This window comes from Macaca mulatta, chromosome 20 (genome assembly GCF_049350105.2).
Source record: "Macaca mulatta isolate MMU2019108-1 chromosome 20, T2T-MMU8v2.0, whole genome shotgun sequence".
Taxonomy (NCBI): Eukaryota; Metazoa; Chordata; class Mammalia; order Primates; family Cercopithecidae; genus Macaca; species Macaca mulatta.
The window spans coordinates 11,084,090-11,102,522 of NC_133425.1; the positions used below are offsets into that span (position 1 = coordinate 11,084,090).

Consider the following 18,433-nt stretch of genomic DNA (forward strand, 5'->3'; position numbering starts at 1 on the left):
CATCTATAAACAGCGTTTTATTTTGCCTTGTTATTCTCTCATTTACCACAAATTATTCAAGATGCAACAAGACTCCAAATTCCTTCTTTCTTTTCCCTCTATAGTTTTGCCTAAGCACTGCTACTGAGCCATGTATTCCAAAGGAATAAAGAGGCACAAAAGCTAAGAAGCAAGAATCTTGATAACAGGATGACCTAGATAAAAGCATTTCAGGGTTACACAGAGTAAGTCCATGCCCTAAAGCAGTAGCTTTACATCTTTAATGGGCATGAGAATCACTAGGGAGGCTTAAAAAAAACATGCAGATTCAGAATCAGAAATGCTGAATCCATAGATTTGAGGCAGGGCTAAGGCCTTTACATTTTTCCCAAGGTGATTCTAATCTAGGTAGCCCAAGGAACCACAGGTATAACATGACCACACTGAAAGATGCTCCTCATTTGGGGAAGTTAACAGGGAAAAGGGCCTTTCCATTCATTCTATAAATACTTATTGAGCCTCTGCTATTGACAGAGATATAATAGTAAAGGAGAAACTGAAAACACACCATGAGCTCTCAGTGCTAGCCGTGGTCAGAATTCATGGCTTTACCAATGGGTTGCTATTGTCTTTCTAAGCAAAGTGAGTCGTAATGTTTCTGCTTGCTGGTAGAATGTGTCACAATGCACTTCAATTTTAGCAATCCACATAATCATTCTATCAATTGTCATTTACAGGATGTCCTCACAACTACAATTTTTCCTCATGATTTCTTTTACATAATCTTCACTGGAATGTGTGCGCAGAAGTCAAGAACCATGTTTGCAAAAATACTTCCATCCTTTGGCTGGATGAACTTTTTTGAAGACTGCTGATATCTCATACACACACACAAACACAGGGGCAAACTCACACTAATAACCTGCATGTTTTATTGAGATCTTGACACTCACTGGGCCCTTCTAGGCTAAATGTAGTAGTAGTGATGGGAAAGTTAAAACACAATAATTTAGATAGGAGGGAGCTATGGCATTCTATAATTACAAATCACATCATGTAATAATTGCACTCCATGTATCACCATGCCTCACTAGACCTGATAGCACATTGATATGCCACAGTCAGAACCACAGACTCAAGAGAGTAATCATAGCTTTTGTAAGATCTCCTTGATCATATCTGTACTAGGAATCCTATAACTGGAATCTACTTTATTTCACCCAAGACACAACATACAGGGTGCATCCCCTCCCTTAATGAGACAGATTGGAAGATGAAACTACTGTAGACCAAAAAATAGAAGGGGCCGGGTGCAGTGCCTCATGCCTGTAATCCCAGCACTCTGGGAAGTCAAGATGGGAGGATTGTTTGAGGTTAGGAGATTGAGACCAACCTGGGCAGCATAGCGAGACCTTGTGTCTGCAAAAAAAATAAAAATTAGCCAGGCAAGGTGGTGTGCACTTGTGTCCCCAGCTACTTGGGAGGGTGAGGCAGGAAGACCCCTTAAGCCCAGGAATTTGAGGCTGTAGTGAGGTGTGATTGTGCCTGCACTCCAGCCTGGTAACAGAGTGAGACCATGTCTCTAAAAAAAATTAAAAATTACAAGGTCTGGGAGATGCAATAAATGCCTATACCCTGAGTTCTCATTAGCTGGGTTCAGGCCGAATCTACTGCCTCCAGTGAGAGGAAAGGAAGCAGACACCTTTCTAAGGGTAGGAGGAACACCCTAAATTTCTCCTCTAGAATACCTCCTCCCCACTGCCAGTTGTTCCACATGATGTAGTGGTGGCGAACACAGCCTTTGGGGTCAGGCATACCTCCACTTACATCCTTCTACCATCACACACCAGCTGGGGGATCTGAAGCTGGTCACTAGCTTCTCTGAACCAGAATTTCCATCTCTGAAGCAGGGAGAAGAATACCTACTTTAGAAGAGCCATTAAATGAATACCTACTGAGATGACTAAATGAGATCATGAATGTAAAATTCTCAGCATAGTTATTGATACAGAGTAGCTCTTAATAAATGGTGGCTGAAGTCGTCGATACCAACAGATCATAGAGGGGTCCATTTGTGCACTAGGCCCAAACCCTTGTGGTGAAGCTGAAAAAACGCAGACGAAAGGAACAGACCTTCCCCTGTTGGGGCTTCTAGTCTAAGCGAAGATGAACAGGCAAACAATGCCAAAGCAAGCTGTTAACACTCTTACGAGTTAGTATACAGGTCTACAGAAATGAAGTGGAAAAGGGCAGACCCACTTTGAGCTATCCAGATATAGAATCAATGGAAAGGGTGTCCTTGACAAAGAGGAAAAATGTTTGAAGGGGCAGGAACATCAGGAGCAGGTGACAGCTGAATACTAGGGCTTGGGGAATAAGAAGACAGCTTTCTGAGTTGGGGCACGGGCGAATAAGCATATTCGTGGGAGGAAGATGATGAGTTTGGCTTTGGACAAGATGATATTGGGTGTCTGTGGGTCAGCCACATGGGGTGCTGTAGGCAAGTCTGGAGGTCATGAGACAGATCTGGGCTGGAGGGAGAGATCTGGTCATGTTTCTGTGCAAAATGCACCTGAAACCAAATGTAAACAGAGTGATGAAAACAAAAAGAAAAACAGACCCATCAGAGCGAGAACAGGACATTTCCTTCAGGAAGACACAAGGAAGGGTCTCCCTTATGTCTTCTTGAACATCGGTATCATCTTTAATTAGATCTTCTCTGGGGAATAAAATGCTTGTTTTACTTTAATATTTATGTGTTTTGTCCTATTTATATTTGAAGTCAAAACTTCAAAAATATTTATATATCTCTTTCTCAATATATATCTCTTTTAAAGTTAGTCTGGGATACACTAATTAGTTCAATCTAGCTTTTCCACAGTGTACAAATATATCAAAACATCATGTGCAGTAAAATTATATACAATTTTTATTTGTTAACTTAAACAAATTTTTAAAAGCTAGCCTATATGTGTATATAGGCGTATGCATAAACACACATATATTTTCATTTTAAAGCTATTGTAAGGCTGGGCACAGTGCCTCATGCCTGTAATCCCAGCACTTTGGGAAGCCAAAGTGGATCACCTGAGGTCAGGGGTTCAAGACCAAACTGGCCAACATGGTGAAACCTCGTCTCTACTAAAAACACAAAAGTTAGCCAGGAGTGGTTACACATGTCTGTAACTCTAGCTACTCAGGACGCTGAGACAGGAGAATTTTTTGAACCCAGGAAGCAGAGGTTGCAGTGAGCCGAGATCGTGCCATTGTACTCCAGCCTGGGTGACAGTATGAGATTCTGCCTCTAAATAAATAAATAAAAAATAAAATAAAATAAAGCTACTGTAACCCTAAAATGGTAAATAGAATTATCCTCAAATCATTTTTTTTCAGGTAGAATAAGTAGTTCAGCCTAGAGAAATCCAATTTATTATTCAAGGCCCAACTCCAATGCCTCTAGCTTTAAAAAGAATTTCTCTAAGTGAGAAATTCTCACTTAGAGAATTTTTTTTTTTTTTTTTTTTGAGATGGAGTCTTGCTCTGTCAGCCAGGTTGGAGTGCAGTGGTGCGATCTTGGCTCACTGTAAGCTCCGCCTCCTGTGTTCACGCCATTCTCCTGCCTCAGCCTCCCAAGTAGTTGGGACTACAGGTGCCCGCCATCACACCCAGCTAATTTTTGTGTGTGCGTGTATTTTCAGTAGAGATGGGGTTTCATCATGTTAGCCAGGATGGTCTCCATCTCCTGACCTCATGAGCTACCTGCCTCAGTCTCCCAAAGTGCTGGGATTACAGGTGTGAACCACTACACCTGGCTAGAGAATTTCTTGACTGGGCCAAGTTCACCCTTCTCTCTCCTATGTGCTGGGGATTGTCCTACGGCCAGTAGCACTTATATCCAGTTGTCCCAGGGTTGGCTTAATTCTCTATTATGAGCTACTTGAGAAGAGAGATGGTTTCCTATGCATCCTTGTAGCATCCCTGGTACCTAATGATCTGCTGGCCACAAAGCTGACATACACAGGGCATTGGCTGTACTGGCCTAGACTGCTAATTGGCAGGAAGACCCCTTACGCCCAGGAATTTGAGGCTGTAGGGTCTTCTGAGGCTGAGGCTGAGGCTGAGGCATCTAGGGTTTTGTTTTTGAGCATCTCTGGGAAGCCTTGGACTCATCAAACTCCAAGGCAGACCAAAATCACTGAAGAAAAAGGGAGAGAGAAAAGGTATGAAAGTCCCGATTTGTAGGAGAAAGCCTGCTCCATCCTGAGTTCTGTGTCTGCAGCACACAGGCAGGCCTGGTGCTCGGCGTCTGTATAATCCACACCAGCCACATACAAAGGCCCAGCAAAAAGCAAGCACCCCTCTAAGGGCTTGTGTTTTCCCAGACACCCTCATTACACGCTGCTGCTTCCAGTGACGCCACTGAGTGACCTCAGAGATGAAAAGAAATTGCCTCCGAGTCCCAGAATAACAGCTCCCTCCTCGGCAGTCCTTCCCCTCTGTTGACCTGCTGTACCAGCGTGTAGTGCTGGGGGGCAGCTTTAAGGATAACATGACTGGTATTTACCTGCTCCACTGGCTTTCTCTTTCTTCGCGACAGAAGCACACAGAGTTATTTCTGAAGCACTAGATCCCCTGAGTGCCAAGAGAATAGAACAACTACAGGCAGCATTTGTGCATTCTAAGCTCAACTCAGCAGCAATTCCCCAAGCTGCCTTTTACGGGAAATTGCTATGTTTCAACAGGAATTTGAAGAAGGGCCCACAAAATATTAAAAGGCATTTTCTGTATTTGGAAATGGAGTGTATCAAGGGCAGCTGTCACCTGCACTGCAGTGGCCTCCTTGTGTACCGGCTCCCTGGAAGATGAGTCAGATTCTAAGGTAGCACAGAAAATTCACAGGTGTGAGCCAAGCCTGCCCCAGGACTGGTTAAAACCAACCAAAGGGAATGATGTGGCGGCTCCAAAAGTGAATCGCAGATTGTGTAACATCAAAAGGTTGAAAACCCTAAAACCCAACAACATAAGGCAGAAAGGCTCCAATTCTCTACCTCCTATGGCTGATTAGAAAAAAACATGAATTGCATTTTGGCTTTACATGTGTAAGAGAAAAGAAAATCAGGATTTGAAATATGGATAAAAGAAAGTAGTGATACAATAAAACACTATAGGCAACAACAACAAAAGCATATTCAAAGTCCCAAATGCATGAAGGAACCCTATATACGTTTATGGAGTTGCAAATCACGTGCATAGTGGGCTACAGGGTATATAAGAGGGAAGAAAGGAGGTTAAAACCAAGGACAGTGAACTAGATGCTAACACTTCCCTTAAGCATGACAGAAGTCCATAGAATCCCAGCCTACTTCATCTCCTCCATATACACACTAGAATCTAAGTTTCTTGAGTACAGAAAATATTTTTTCTCTTGTTTATGATGGACTCCAAACATCAAGAATAGTGCCTGGTACAAAGTAGGCACTTAATAACTCTTTGTTGAATGAAAAAATGAATAGACAAACCATGAAGTCAGGGCTTTGGTGGATCAACTGAAGGATCAATAGAAGAGGTGATCAATAAGCAATGCATATTGTTATTATAATTGGTATTCATGTCAGGGGGTTAAATATGAATGCTGTGAAAACTGTTAGCTAATTGTGCTGGGTATCCCAATTTGAAGGATTTAAGATTTTGTTTTGTTTTGAGACAAAGTCTTGCTCTGTCACCCAGGGTGAAGTGCAGTGGTGCGATCTCAGCTTACTGCAACCTCCACCTCCCAGGTTCAAGTGATTCTCCTGCCTCAGCCTCCCGAGTAGCTGGGATTATAGGCACCATCACCATGCCCGGCTTTTTTTTATATTTTAGTAGATACCTGGTTTCATCGTGTTGCCTAGGTTGGTCTTGAACTCCTGAGCTCAGGCAATCTGACTGCCTTGGCTTCCCAAAATGCTAGGATTACAGGTGTGAGTCACCATACCCAGAACAGATTTAGTTTTTTTTTTTTTTTTAATTAAGCACAATGACATACAACAAAATGAATGGATCTTGTGTCATAATTTAACGCCTTTTGACAAATGTTCAAGATAGGAAATAACTGCCATCACTCCAGAAAATTCCCTGTGCCCTGTCCTGTCAACTGCACTCAACCACAGAAGCAACCACTATTCTGGTATCTAACCCTGTAGGGAAGGTTTGCCTCTCCTTGAACTTTATGTAAATGGAACCACACGATATAATCTTTCATGTCTTTCTTTGGTTCCATATAATGTTTTTCTTTCATCCATGTTGTTGCACATATTACCAGGCCATTCTATTTTATTAATATACCATAATTTGTTCATCCATTTCCTTGTTGATGGACATTTGAATTATTTCTGATGTTTTGCTATAATGAATAAAGTTGCAATAAACATTCTTGTACAAGTATTACTTTTTGGATATATGTTTATCTTTCTTTGGAATAAATAAGTAGGAGTAAAATTGCTGGGTAAGATTTGTGTATGACTAAATTTATTTTAAAAAAACACACAGTTTCTGGCCAGGAACGTGGCTCACACCTGTGATCTCAGCAGTTTGGGAGGCCAAGGCGGGTGGATCACTTGTCAAGAGTCTGAGACCAGCCTGGTCAACATGTGAAACTCTATCTCTACCAAAAGTATAAAAAATTAGCCGGAGTGGTGGCACACACCTGTAATCCCAGCTACCCGGGGGGCTGAGGTGGAGTCTCGTTCTATTGCCCAGGCTGGAGTGCAGTAGCTCAATCTTGGCTCACTGGAACCTCCATCTCCTGGATTCAAGTGATTCTTGTCCCTCAGCTTCCCAACTAGCTGGGACCACTGGTGCATGCCACCATGCCCAGCTAATTTTTGTATTTTTAGTAGAGACAGGGTTTCACCATATTGGTCAGGCTGGTCTCAAACTCCTGACCTCAGGTGGTCCACCTGCCTTGGCCTCCCAAACTACTGGAATTACAAGCGTGAGCCACCATGCCCAGATCTCTTTTTTATTTTCTAACAATGTCTTCAGATGAGCAAAACTTTTTAATTTTGATGAAGTACAGTTTATCTACTACTGAATAGTTTTTCATATTTGGTTTAAGAAATCTGAGGCTCACAGATCACAAAAATATTCTCCTATATTTTCTTCTAGAAAGTTTATAGTTTTATCTTTTACATTTAAGTCTGCAATCTACTTCAAGTAATTATTTGTGCTTAACGTGAGCAATGGGTCAAGGTTTTTTTTTTATTCCATGTAGATTGCCCGTTAATCCAATACCATTTATTAAAAAGACTTTCCTTTTCCCTGTTGTCATAATCATTCATCAAAAATCATTTGAATGCCCCTATGTGGATCTATTTTCATTATTTCATCATTAAATAAGATATAAGCTTATTTAATATATATATTTTATGCACAGTACCATAACTTAGAATAGAAAAACTTAAAAATTGTCAAATAATCTCATGATATGCATATGTGCATATAATACATATTATATGCATAATATATATAAATAGATATATATTATATATTATAGGTTTTTCATAGATACCCTTTATCAGATTGAGGAATTTACCATCTTTATCATAACTGGATATTGAATTTTGTCAAATGTTTTTTCTGCATCTATTGAAATGACCATATTTCCCCCTTTGCTCTTGTTAATATGGAAAATTAATTTAATTTTTCAATGTTAAACGAATCTTGTATTCCTAAGATAGCTCCCACTTATCCATGATGTATTATCCTTTTTAAAAAATATTATTAGATTATGATTAGTAACATATTGAAAAACTTTGTATAGAGTGCTGTTATTTCTTTTAAATGTTTGTTATAGTACAAAGCAAAGCCATCTGGGCCAGGAGTTTCTCTTTTGTCTTTTTAAAATAGGAAAGTTTTTAGGTATATTTTCAGTTTTTCAGCAAATATGAGCTATTCAGATTGTCAATTCCTACATCTCAGTTGTAGAAAACTGTGTTTCTTCAGAATTTGCCCATTTTATCTATATTGAGCTACTTAGATTGTCAATTCCTTCATGTCAGTTGTAGAAAATTTTGTTTCTTCAGAATCTGCCCATTTTATCTATATTGTCAAATTTGTTGTCATAAATTTTTCATAATATTATTTTCATCTTTTTAATGCCTGTAGGATCTGTAGTGTGTGTAAGTGATAGTCCGTCTTGCATTTTTAATATTGGCTTATTTGTGTTTTCTCTCTTTTGTGTGATCATTACTGCTAGGGATTATGAATTTTATTAGTCATTTCAAAGAACTAGCTTTTGGCTTTGTTGATTTTTGTCTATGGCTTGTGTTCCACCTTGTTGATTTTTACTCCTGTATTTATTATTTTTTTCTCCTACTTCATTTGTTTACTTTGCTCTTTTCTAACTTCTAAATTTATAAGCTTAAATCATTGACACTGAATTCACACTTTCCTTTTATATTATAAGCAGTTAAAGCTACGAATTTCTTAGTATGCCTTCAATCTTATTCTTCAAATTTTGATATTTTGTGTTTTCATTATCATTCCGGCCAAAGTATTTTCTAATGTCTTTCTGATTTCTTCTTTGACCTATAGGTGGTTTAGAAGTGTGTTGCCATTTCCAAATATTTGGGGATTTTCTAGATATATTTTTGTTGCTAGTTTTTATTTTAATGCTGTTATGATCAAAGAATGCAGCCTCCATCATTTCAGGTCTTCTAAACACATTGAGACTTTTGTTTTATGCTCCAGAATGTAGTCTACTTTGGTGGATTTCCCATGTGCACTTGAAAGGCTGTGCATTTTACAGCTGTTGGGTGTAGCATGCAAAACTTTCCTAAGCTTCCTCCTCACTGTTCTTTTCTAGGAATCTGTCATTGTCTCCCCAAAGTCAATGCTTTTGTTTGCATAGTATTTCCCCCTGATTTCAGTCAATTACATTATGTCTCCCACAGCACATCCTATATCTTCCTTCCCTCTAGGGTCACTCAGGCCTCCATTTGATGTACTAAGTGACGATAAATTTCAAGATGCTAAAGTAGTTCAGAGGTCATGCAATGATTGTCAAAAACAAAAAAACAAAAAAATAAGATAACAACATAACAACATAGGCTTTCTGATCTCTTTTATTCTAGCCTTTATATGAAATTGTAGCGACTGCCGGGCGCGGTGGCTCACGCCTGTTATCCCAGCACTTTGGGAGGCCGAGGCGGGCGGATCACAAGGTCAGGAGATCGAGACCACGGTGAAACCCCGTCGCTACTAAAAATACAAAAAAATTAGCCGGGCGTGGTGGCGGGCGCCTGTACTCCCAGCTACTCAGGAGGCTGAGGCAGGAGAATGGCGTGAACCTGAGAAGCGGAGCTTGCAGTGAGCCGAGATCGTGCCACTGCACTCCAGCCTGGGCAACAGAGCAAGACTCCGTCTCAAAAAAAAAAAAAAAAAGAAATTGTAGCGACTAACTTAAGCATTTAATTATGGAGGAGGAGGGAGGGCAGCTGGACCAGATATTGTCATTGCATGTGTGAGAGCATCTGTAAATTTCCTGTGATGTCTCTCCTCTCTGACCCAGGTCACGACATGTATGGTACGTAAGATGATGACTTTTTTCTTGGCACACTGATTTTTTTGTATTTTTCAATAGCTAATATACATGTAGTTGAAAATATGCTTTATAAGAAAAATAACCTCCCTCTCTAACTCATGATTTACAGAAGTGATACATTTAAGTTTTTAAAATGAGTTTATTTAAAGCGAAAGACCAAGTACATGAAAATACAGAGGGTTCATTCATATGGCAATGACTATGGCACACAATTAGGAAGTTTAGGCAAACTTGTGTGATCATTGCTATATAGTCAATACTTACTAGTGTAATGCTGCAACCCAAACTTCACTGTCTTTAAATTATCCTAAGTTCAGATCTATCCTACTGGGATTTGAGAACAGACATAGAGAACATCACACAATTACCACAGTTCACCCAGGGAAAGCATTCCAATTGCACCTTAAACATTTAGTCGGCCTTGTTGCAAGAAAGACGTGCTCTCGGCTGTGAGATGGGATCTAGAGCAGCTCAACAGGAAATGCGTGGGAGAAAGAAGCACTGTGAGCTCCTTTATTGTCCATGCTTTCTTCCCTCCCCTGCATTCAGCACGCAGAAGGATGCTCACCTTTTCCCATTCCCGGTCTTTGTTCAGCACAATCACCACCAGCCTGGGATGCACCTGGTAGCCTTCCTCAGTGAAGGATAAGTCTTTGCCATCCCATGTAACATTGACCATAAATCTACAAAGGGGAAGACAGAAAGACAAAATTTTAGGAAATAATTAGAGCAATCAAACAATTAAGTAGATGCCACCATTAATGGAATACTGAAAAATTATAAACTTACAAAGCTATATTCATCACAAGAAGCCTCTCTGTAGAAGTATTAATACTCGTGCAACCATTGCTAGTTGACCATGCTTTAGTAATTGACTGTAATTAACACGTGGAATGTAAGTTTTTTGTGCTGCCAGATCCATAGACCTATATTCAAATGATCTTCTTACAGGAAGATCTGAAAGCACATTCTATTATACTCTAACAAGATTCCCTGAAGGAAGCTGCTTGCTCATAAACCACATGGCATTCAGTGTTGAAAAAATGACATTCCATTATTCATTATTTATTCAACTAATATATATTAAGCATTTGCTACATGCCAGGACTCAGCTAGTTGATTCAGGGTAAATAAGAAAATGAACATGATTCCTACCCTCATGAAGTTTAGAGTCTAAGGGGGAGGATAGACATTAATTGATTAATCACAGATTTATGACAAATGCTACAAGGGAGAGGAGAGTATACTATAAGAAAGTGAAATAGGGGTGAGGCAAGGCTGAGGAAGTGCAGCTTGATCTGAAGGATGAGTTGGCATTCATAGGCAAGAAAAGACACAAACCAGCAAAAGAGACAACACGTACAAAGACTCCGTGGTGTGCATACAAGGAACTGAATGCAGACCAGTGAGGCTGAAGCAGAGAAAGACAAGAAAATGTGAGATCAGGCGAGGCTGAGAAGATGAATAGGAACAGAAAGTGCAGGATTTTAGAGACTATGTTAAATGTCTGTCTTAAAACCATGGGAAGGTGCAGGCACGGTGGCTCCCATCTGTAATCCCAGCACTTTGGGAGGTTGAGGTAGGAGAATCACCTGAGGTCGGGAGTTCGAGACCAGCCTGACTAACATGGAGAAATCCCATCTCTACTAAAAATACAAAAAAATTAGCTGGGCATAGTGGTGTACACCTGTATTCCCAGTTACTCAGGAGGCCGAGGCAGGAGAATCGCTTGAACCCGGGAGGCAGAGGTCGCGGTGAGCTGAGATCCTGCCATTGCACTCCAGCCTGGGCAACAAGTGTGAAACTCCGTTTCAGAAAAACAAACAAACAAACAAACAAACAAAAAACTATGGGAAGACATAGAAGCAAGGGTGACATCAAAGAGGTAACAGATCATGTTAGTTGAAGACTGTGTAGTGAACAGATTGGAGGGGAACCAGAGCAGGTACAGGGGGACTACTTATGCTATTCTTATAATCCAGGTCAAAGATAATGGTGGCTTTGACTCTGGTTGTGGCCAAAGAAGAGAAGAAGGAAGAGAAAAAGCAACAGCAAACAAGACTGAGTGGAGAGATATTTAGGAGGTATTTAGTGAAAGATTAGATGAGGGGAGGGGAGAAAGAGGCATCAAGGATGACTCCTAGAATCTACCTATGTAACATGTATAAACTTAACTTTTAGTCTAGGTGTTTTCATTGCAGGTAACGTCTGTCTGCCTTACAACATTTATACCCTCATCACTCCTCAAAGCCACCTTGGCCTGTACTCGGGCTGAACTCAGGGAGCCAAGGCAGACTTCATCTCCCAGATTTCAGGTGAGAGGTTTCCCAAGGGTTCCACTCTCCTTGCAGTTTGAGAAAAAGGTGATGTCATTAAAGACATCTGAGACAACATGGTGGTGGCCACTTAGCAGACACAAGATAAATATAATATGGTGGATTGAAGCATTCAAAGACTTTCCCAGAAAGATACTGTGTCTCTTGCTTCATATTCCATTAACATCCAGAGATGCTAAAAAGTTAAAAAAAAAAAAGAAAGAAAGAAAGAAAAAAAGAAGAAGAAGAGGAAGGAGGAGGAAGCAGGAGAAGAAGAAAGAAGAAGAATGAAGAAGAAGGAGAAGGAGAAGGAAAAGGAGAAGAAGGAGAAGGAGAAGAAGAAGGAGAAAAAGAAGAAGAGAACTAGGCTACAAGAAATTTCAAAAAGAGACAATGGCCTATTGGGTCACACGTACATCCCCGGACCAGCATGGTGCAGAAGAGACTGACGGTGGTGTTGTATGGGGGAGAATTTGGTTTCCAAGGACAAAGTGAAGAAATTGGGGAAAAGGAAAAGAGCAAATATTGTGTATTTATTCAGTAGACTATCTGGGTCATTGAAAATCATGTTTTGAAGACAAATTAATACAGAGAAAACGCTTACTACTTAATGTTAAAGAAGCAGAAAAGAGAATAAAAACTGAGCTTATCTATGTCTAAAAGGGTTACAGGTATTTTTCATTTTCTTTTATGTATCTTTGTATTCTTCAAGTTCTCTGCAATCAAATACTTTAACAAACAGAAAACTAAAACACTGCTATTCTAGAAGGAACAAAGGATAATCACTATTCTATTTGGTTTATTTGGGGTATCTCTTATCATTTCCTAGAAAGGTTTTTTGTTGTTGTTGTCTGTTTGTGTTTTGTTTTGTTTTGAGATGGAGTCTCACTCTGTAGTCCAGACTGTAGTACACTGGTACAATCTCTGCTCACTGCAACCTCCACCTCCCAGGTTCAAGTGATTCTCCCGCCTCAGCCTCCCGAGTAGCTGGGGTTACAGGTGCCCACCACCACACCCAGCTAATTTTTGTATTTTTAGTAGAGACAGGGTTTCACCATGTTGGCCAGGCTGGTTCTGAATTCCTGACCTCAGGTGATCTGCCTGCCTCTGGCTCCCAAAGTGCTGGGATTACAGGCATGAGCCACCACGCCCGAAAGGTATTTTCTTGATTTAACAACTATTTACTGTATGCCTGGTATATAAGTCAGGGCTTATAGTAAGTCTTCCAGATATAGAAAAAAAACCAACACAGTATTTGTCTTCTCTCTTACCCACATTCTTATAATTCAATGGCATAGACACATAAACAATGACAGCACCTATAATGCCACTTATTCACTGATGGAGAGTAAATGTAAGAAGATGAAAGAACACAGACAAAAGGGTCCCTAACTTAACCTGGGGAATCTGGGGAGGGCTTCCCAGGGAATCTTAATGGGTGAAGGGGTTGAGGCAGGAGAACGCATTCTGGGCAGAGGGATCATCTTAAGTAAAGAGTCAGCAAAGGTAGTAACACAGGCTAGAGGAAGTAGGAAACGGCTTAGTAAAGCTGACGGTTATATTATGTGCAGTGGGATGAGTCTGCAGAGGATCCCTGAAGCCAGATCATAATGGACACACTGAAGGGTTTGGATTTGTTCAGAAGGTCACGGAGAGCCAGGAAAGATTTTAAGTAGAGGAGCGATACACTCAGATTTGCGGCCAATAGGGGCAGAAGTGAAAATGATTCTCTGCACTTGAGGGGACTTTAACATTTTTGTTCATGGCTTAAAAACCATTCATTATCTAAACAATTGAAACTTTTTATTCTCTCTTCCTTCTTCCCTTTGATGTTTCCTGGCCCGAGTTTGATGAACTAAATGAACATGGTCCAGATACACACAACTAGGGGTGCTCCACCTCACACTCCTTATTGAGACTCTAAAGAAGACATTTGCATGGACTGAGTGTTTAGTGGAGAACTGGAGTCAAATTCCTCATTATTAGCAGGCTTTCAAAGTAACTTATTGAGCCTAAGTTAAGCTGTTTTTATTTTTTAAGCTGACATTTTGGTTCTGTTTCCCATGGTTATTTTTAGCTCTGTCACATTGTCTGACATACTGTGGGGGCTCAGTTAATGTCTGACAAATGAGTATATTGACAGATCATTACCAAAGGGACATCCACCCATCCATACATTCAACCATCTATATATCTATCCTTCCATCCATCTGTCAATGCAGTCATTCATCTATCCATCCATCATCAATACACTTACCTGTCCATTCATCTATCCATCCATCTATCAGTGCATTCATCCATCCACTCATTAATCCATCCATTCATCCATCTATCCATCAATACATTCATTAATATATTCATCTATTCTTCCATCCATTAGGCATGTTTGAGTACCTCCTATATATCACACCCTGTAGCAGAACTATGCTAGGAAAATGATACAAAAATGACCAAAAATACTTAATTTTTCAAGATTGGAGAGAGAGAGACACACAAAATAAATGTAACAAAGAATAGTAAGTGTAAAAATAGAGATTTTGACTAAGTTGTTGGAAAGCATAAGAGAAGGAGTGGCTGATTCTATGGTGATTCCATGACTGGAATAAGGAAACAAACTGGAAGGGATTTGGGTTGTGCTGAAAAGGAAGACGAAGGAAAAGTTGAGCAGCTCTGGCTCATGCACATGGAGAAAATGCAAAGTCCAAGGCAGAGAATCCTGAAACACCATGACATGTTCAATGAGCTGCAGTCAGTTCAGAATGGCAGGGAAGTGGGGGGCAAGTGGGAAAGCAACTTGGGAGAGGAAGCTAGAGACAGACGCAGGAGTCAGGTAAGTAAGTACTATATAGACTGTACTATGGAGTTTAGACTTCATCATAGACAAATTTATTATTCACTATTTCCCTTTAGACTTTAATTGCAAGTTTGTAAGATGCAGATGGGCAAACAGATGAGGCTTTGTAGTAACCCAAGCAAGGAATAGAGACAACGGTCAAAGAAAGCAACAGTTGGAATGAAGAGATTGGACAGATAGGCAGGCAACTGCAATGGAATTTCAATACAAAAACAACTGACAAAGACCACCAGTGGCCTTGACCTCAGCTAGCAGAAGATAAGTTACCAGTCACTCTGTACCTGCTGCCCTAAGTTCATAATTAGGGTGACCAACTCACTGAGGTGTTTCTTATTGAGTACAATGAGATCTTAAGCCAGGTTTCAATTATCCAACACTTTGGGGTGAATGTAGTTCAGGTTGAGTCTACCTAGTGTCCCAAATGTGGGAAAAGTGAAAAATTTAGGAAATTATCAAGAAATTTGGAAATATCCAGTTTATTATCTGTTTGGAAATGCTGGATTAGGGAATAAATGCTTTGGTTTCGATATAGACACTTGGTCCTGGGGAGAGCCATTCACAAGGTTACATAACATGAACTGAATGTCACAGCAACTTTTTTGGGGGTTTTTTGTTTGTTTGTTTTTGCTTTTTGAAACGGGGTCTCACTCTGTCACCCAGGCTGGATGCAGCGGTGCAATCTCAGCTCACTGCAACCTCCGCCTCCCAGGTTCAAGCAATTCTCCTGCTTCAGCCTCCCAAGTAGCTGGGATTACAGGTACCTGCCACCACTTCCGGCTAATTCTCCTATTTTTAGTAGAGACAGGGTTGCACCATGTTGGCCAGGCTGGTCTCGAACTCCTGACCTCAAATGATCCACCTGCCTTAGCCTCCCAAAGTGCTGCAATTACAGGTGTGAGCCACCACGCCCAGCCAACACAGTGATTGTTTTAATCAAGAAGGTAGCAGACGCAGTTGAGCACCTTTCTTTGGATTTGCCAGTTTAATTTACTTAAAATCTCCTTCTTTAATTTCCCATCTCCATGTTCTCCACTTGTTCCCTTTTCTTCCATTTTGTAGTAAAATCAGATGGAATTAGCAGAGTGATTATTGAGACGCAAACAGTCTTCTTCAGATTATATGAAAATAACTATGCAGAAATCCTCATGCTTCAGATTTTTCTGTATTCCTTTAAGATTCAATATTCTGGGCAAATGACTCCATATACTTAATGTTAATATTGTCTTTCTTTTTCTATTAAAAGTCTTCAGTCCCTTGGGAGGGGGGGAAAAACAACCTCTAACAGAAATTTCTGCTGAACAGTAATTTCATTATGAAGTTGGCAGGGAGCAAGTACCTATTACCTTCAATTCCCCCATCCAATTTCTAGAAAGGACAATCCATATTTCCATGGGCTTTCTTCCCATTTAAACTTGCTCCAGAGCAGAGTTATTTACCTAGGGAAATACCATTTTACACCACATTGATCAGTTCCCATTAACACCTGCTGAGCACTTGTATTAAACAGTAAAATATTATCATTGTTTTGCTTATCTCTACAAAATTGATCATAAAGCTTTAGTGGTCAGATAAAATGTCAGAAATTCTGACTGCTTCTAAGCCTCAAATTACAGCTTCAATATCTCCGTCAGGAGCAATAAGTACATAGAAGCATGCTGGCAGATAGAGAAGGGGAAGACTCTAGTGATTTGCCAAGACCACTTCTGTGTTGTCAGTCACTGGTGGTAAAGTGCTAAGCTGTTTTTTATTGTCAATGACACAACACTAAATATATATATATATATATATATATATATATATATATATATATATATATAATATATATATATATATATAATATATATGTTTACATATTACATATATAAAATACATAAAATATGTACATATATATACACATTTCCTCTGGTATTTACAGTGTTAAGTGTATGACGTTGAAGTCCAGGTGAAATAAACATTTCTCTTCCCCTTGTGTTTTGTGCTCTATGAATGGTGATGCATGGTGATCAGAGATAACACTGAAAAATAGGCAGGCAATATTTCCTATATTATGATTGAAAAGAAATGGGGCCAGAATTGTCCAATTCTCTCTAGGCCTACTATCACATTACATAGCCACCAACCACATGTAGCTATTGAGCATTTGAAATGTGGTTAGTCTGAATTGAAATGTGTCATCCATGTAAAACTACAAACAGAATTTTGAAGCCTGTATTTTTCAAGAGTAAAAGGTCTCATAAATAATTTTAGGTTGATTTCATGTTCATTTAGACATGTTGGGTTAAATAAAATATATTATTAAAATTAATTTTATCTGCCTCTCTTCACTTTTTTAATGGGCTACCAAAAAATTTAAGTTGCACGTGACTCGCATTTTATTCCTAATGGACAGCTGTTCTAGACTGTCTTTGTGCCTTTACTTTTGTTTTTAACTGGTAGACTGTAATCATGGAAGCAGGGACCTCATCTGCCTTGTTTAGTATTGTATTTCTAGTGCTAAACAGGGTGTGTGGCACAAAGCTGGTGCTGAACATGTGCAGAATGAATAAAAGAATAACTTGCTGCTTCTATGTTGTCAAGGTTTCATGACATCAGGGAAGGAGAAGAGGCTTTACAGTGAGACAGTACCTGGCACCTTGGGCAGCATATTTAAAATCTACTGAGCCTCCATTTCCTTTTTTTGCAAAAATGGATTAAGTTAAACCATATAAACTAGCCATGACAGTTTCATATGGTTTAACCTAACTTCATAGTTCACATAAAATGCCTAGCACAATGACTGGCATACAGCTATTAATAAACAGTAGTTACATTGATGCAAATTTTCCATGTAGTTTTCACTCTTTTTCCACCCTGTCATATTTTCTAACACCCTACTACAAATGCAATGCTTTTTAAAACCATGCTTCCCCTTGCCATTTAGTATACTCATTTCCAGAATCCCTCTGTCCTTGTGTGAACAGCCAACCATAATGGGCTGCATAAGTTTCTTTAACTATGACTTAAAATATCTCATTCCTCCAGATTTCTATTTTATCTCTTTCGCCTTATAGTCAAAAGTCTCCTTTAACTTCCAAAATCGAATTATTTGAGATGTTCTCTAGATGTATTTATTATTCACTATTTTCCCTTAGACTTTAATTCTCTTACTGATTCACAAATGCCACCATAACCCATTTAGTGTTTCTCAATTTTTGGTTAATTTTCCATCTGCTTTGCCATTTCTGAAGTTCCCAGGGACATTTCCTGAATCACAGTGTCTCTTAAATGCCTCCTTGAACTGCTTGAGGTGTCACAGTTTCTTAGTCTGTCATTTAATTTACATGTTTTTGAAAACACAGTTGCCGTTTTCTTTAACCTCTTTTCAATTCTCAAGACATGTTCATTTTTAGAGGCTTTTTTTCTTTCTCTTACAAGCATTCTCCTGGTGTTTGCAAATCCCTTCAACTTTGATGTCTGTCTTAGTGCTTTCTCATCTTCCATTAACTACTCCCTCATGGGCACAAATGCATCCTCATCCCTCTTTAGTACAACTTCACTCTACTTTTGCCAGTTTTCAATTCCCAACTCATTCACCTCCTCGTTCTCTTCTTCCTCTGAACATCCTTGTGCTGTCTTTCGATGGCAGCACCTTTCTCTTTGCTCTGGTGCTCAATTTCATATACAGTACCATTGGTGGTTTCCGGTTCCCCATGAACAATTAAA

At 39.7% G+C, this 18,433-nt stretch overlaps 1 protein-coding gene across 6 annotated transcripts in view; it reads right to left on the bottom strand.

Annotated features, from left to right (window-relative positions):
• GRIN2A (glutamate ionotropic receptor NMDA type subunit 2A) overlaps positions 1 to 18,433 on the bottom strand; it is a 431,556-nt gene that overhangs the window by 128,227 nt on the left and 284,896 nt on the right. For all 6 annotated transcript variants that reach the window (XM_028840946.2, XM_028840945.2, XM_077987200.1 and 3 more), the window contains one exon: positions 10,131 to 10,245. In XM_028840946.2, coding sequence (XP_028696779.1) covers positions 10,131 to 10,245 — 115 coding nt within the window. The remainder of the gene's footprint in view (positions 1 to 10,130; positions 10,246 to 18,433) is intronic.